Source organism: Cynocephalus volans, chromosome X (genome assembly GCF_027409185.1).
Source record: "Cynocephalus volans isolate mCynVol1 chromosome X, mCynVol1.pri, whole genome shotgun sequence".
NCBI classification, from domain to species: domain Eukaryota; kingdom Metazoa; phylum Chordata; class Mammalia; order Dermoptera; family Cynocephalidae; genus Cynocephalus; species Cynocephalus volans.
The window spans coordinates 109,753,413-109,756,662 of record NC_084478.1 but is presented as its reverse complement, the minus strand read 5'-3'; the positions used below and the strand labels follow the sequence as shown (position 1 = coordinate 109,756,662).

Sequence of the window (3,250 nt, the reverse complement as noted above, 5' to 3'; positions counted from 1 at the left end):
CCCACCCAATTATCCTCCAACCTCCCTCCGCCTCCCTCATTCCTCCCCACTCCACTTTGTAGCCCTAGGAATGTTCCCTCCCTCTGTAAGACCACCACAGTACTGTGGTCTTTCTTTCTTTCCTTCCTTTCTCTCTTAGCTCCCACATATGCGTGAGCACATGCAGTATTTATCCCTCTGTGCTTTGCTTATTTCACTCAACATAAGTTTCTCCAGTTTCATCGATGTTGCTGCAAATGGGAGTATTTCATTCTTTTTTATGGCAGGTAAGTATAACTCTAAAGTGAGGAAAAGAACTTTATGCACACATCTATAGGTGAGATGGGGTGGGGTGGGCTTGGCTCACTGGGTACTCCAGGGAAATCAATTGGGCTTTGTCATCTTGAGGATTCCAACCCATCAGCAGCAGTGGGAACCTTAGGAGGATGCAGGACTTATGAGAAGGGGCACAGTACCCAGCAGACATATTACCCAGCAGAGGATGGCACCCACCTTTAAGCTTCCTGGACATATTCCTAGGTACAGGTAAGATGTACCCCAGTCCTCTTCCAAGTGATTGAAGGGATCTTGGTTCTGCTACTGTGGGGGAGAAGGCAGAAGCCAAACCAACACACTTCACATACTCTGTACCTCATCTAATCCACTCAGTAGTGTGGGAAAGCAAGTTTCATCCTTATTTGACAGATGACAAGACTGTCCCTTAAAGCAATGGATCTGCAATAACCTCAGGTTGATTCCTCCAGATAAGTCCCAGAGCTAATGATTTACCTAATATTTTAAGTTCTGACAACAAGAATTTTAAGTGTCTCCACAGCCTTCATAATTTCACTAAACAGTTCTTTCATTGTTTTTTATGTACTCTTTTCTGATTTTTAATATTTTATTTTTTGTGTGAAAAAAGTGATATGTGTTTTTTAGGAAAAAATAAACAGATGAGTAGAAAGAAAGAAAACAAAGAAATGAAGTCACCCACAATCTCACAACTCAGAAAACCACTGTTAACCTTTTAGTAAACAAAAGTTTCTACTTTTCCTGTGCATAAATATACTACATAAATTTGTTACAAAAACAAACCAGTTCTGTAGATATTATATGCTGCTTTATTTTTCCAAGAAACATAAAGTCTTTGCAATGTACATGGGTGAAAATCCATTATTGAAACATACTGGCAACAGGAGACAGCTAAAGCAAAATTATAGAACAAGGGCCTGGCAAATGCTGGCCAGGGGCACTATACATAAGGAATGTCTTCAGTGTCCCTTCGTGGGGCCCTGCAGCCACCCCTGAATTCCCTTGGGCCCCGCGGGTAGAAGGGGTCTTGTAAATTTCTTTGCATCCACAAAAACGCCCCCAACTTCTGTTTGCTTTTTCTCGATTTAGCCTCCACTTTAGCCATATTGTCAAATTCTCTTATCATATCCTCATTGCTGAAATTCATATCGTGTATGGCCTCTTTATACTGCTTGAGGTACTGGGCCAGCCCCTTGTCGGTTTTTCTTTTGGCTTTCCTAGGTATATCATCCTCAGATGGGCGCTTTTCTGCAGCCCTTCTTTCACTTTCTGGCTCGCCTTCCTCTTTGGACTCTGCCTCCCTCTCTGGCTCTCCTTTTTCATTTGCCTTTTCCTCATTATCTGGCTTTTCCTTATCCTTTGGCATTCCCTCATCTCCTGTCTTTCCCACGTTTTCTAACTTTTCCTCATCTTCCCGAGTATAAGCTACTTCTGGCTTTTCCTCATCCTGTGGCTGTTCTTCATTTTCCATCTTTCCTTGGTTTGAAGGCATTCCTTCACTTTCATTGTAGGGTTTCTCCATGGTGAGGTTTCCCCTGCTTTTCCTGGCCTGGGGTGGGTGAAGGGAAGAGGAGACAAAGAGGAGACATGGGAGCCTGCAGGTGTGGGGTGGAATGCAGGTGCAGACAGGACTTGCACCTCGCCCCTTTTGAGGGGTCCCCTTACCTGCCCACCCCTTACTTACCCCACCAATCCTCCCGCACACGTGAGCCAACCCTGCCACATCCTCTGCACTCCTTCGGCAGGGTGCAAGGTGTGTGTGCATTGTAGGGGGGGAGGGGACGGGCAGCGGGGCCCCCAATTCTGCCCAGGCCGTGACTCCACACTCTCAACCCTCTGGGTCCCTGTCCACGCCTCCCACCCTTTCACTGACCTGCAGAGACTCTGGACAGGTTGCGCCTCCTTGTCAGGCGTCACAGAGTGCTGGGGACAACAGCCACGCAGACCTGCAGACAGACGGGAGGCAGGGGTGGGGGCTGCGCGCTCATGGCCTCACGCGGACTCGGGTCCCTTTCCTGATCCGGGCCCTCCTCACCGTCCTCACCCGACTGTTTCCTCCCCTACCTCCCCCGCACCCCAGCCGCCATTTGTTCTCAGGCCTTGGGCACCAGAGCACGATGCTTTCCAAACTACGTTTGTGTCTCTGTGTCCCCCGCTCCCGAGGCAACCTGCCCCATCCCCATCCCGTTTTCGCGGAGGCCACTATTACTTCATAGGCGCCGAGTGTGAGAGGGGGACTATTTCCAGAATGTCTACGTTTCACTGTCGCACTGCGCCTCCGCCCCCCGCCCCCCATCCGCATTTCATGCTCTAAAATGGACGGAGGGCTCAGGAGAGGGGGTAGGAAAAGGCGGGCCGGCGCCTGGGGGTCCTTCCTCTCTCTCCGCCCCCACCCGCTTCTCCCCCTCTCGCTCGGCTCTGCGTCGCCTCCTCACCAAGCTCCCCGATCCCTTCCTCGCCCCCTCCCCGGTGCTCCCGGATCCTACGGCCACCCACCTCCACCCCTGCACCAGGTCCGCCGGCAGCGCTAGGCTTCACACTGACCTGCGGGGATCCGGGACAGGCCTGCGCCTCTTCGAGCTCGCAGAAGCCCTCTCGCCGCTAGCCCGCCGCCTGGGCAATTCAGGAAGCAGGCAAGCGTACAGAGCTGCTGGGCGGGCGCGGAGACTGGTGCCCACATTGGCGCCCAGCCAGTCACGTGAGTGTCGCATCACCCAAGCTTGCCCCCTCCGCTCCGCCCACCTCACCCCCTATCTCACCTTTCTCCATTGCGGAGGTACGGGGGGGGGGGCGGGGGGGATAGCAAGGAAGAGTCACCAAGAAGAAAAGGAGGAGGGGGAGGCTTCCTGACCTCAGGTGCTCTACCTGGCGCATCTCAGCGTACAGAATCCCTCTCAGATGCCTGTTATCGCCAGGTGTGACAGCTGATCAGAAAGAGTACCTTACTTTGCCAAGAGCG

General features: G+C 51.9%; 1 protein-coding gene across 1 annotated transcript; it reads right to left on the bottom strand.

Moving 5' to 3' along the window:
- Nucleotides 1-1,231: 1,231 nt before the first annotated feature.
- On the bottom strand, nucleotides 1,232-2,241 carry TCEAL2 (transcription elongation factor A like 2). The gene is made up of 2 exons (XM_063084355.1): nucleotides 2,165-2,241; nucleotides 1,232-1,840 (listed from the first exon to the last, which is right to left on the bottom strand). Exon 2 carries the CDS (start codon nucleotides 1,811-1,813, stop codon nucleotides 1,232-1,234), a length of 582 nt encoding a protein of 193 aa, XP_062940425.1. The 5' UTR covers nucleotides 1,814-1,840; nucleotides 2,165-2,241.
- Between the last annotated feature and the right edge of the window lie 1,009 nt (nucleotides 2,242-3,250).

What these genes read in the sequence shown, in the direction of transcription:
- TCEAL2 (XM_063084355.1), bottom strand. Translation starts at nt 1,813, where the DNA reads ATGGAGAAACCCTACAATGAAAGTGAAGGAATGCCTTCAAACCAAGGA.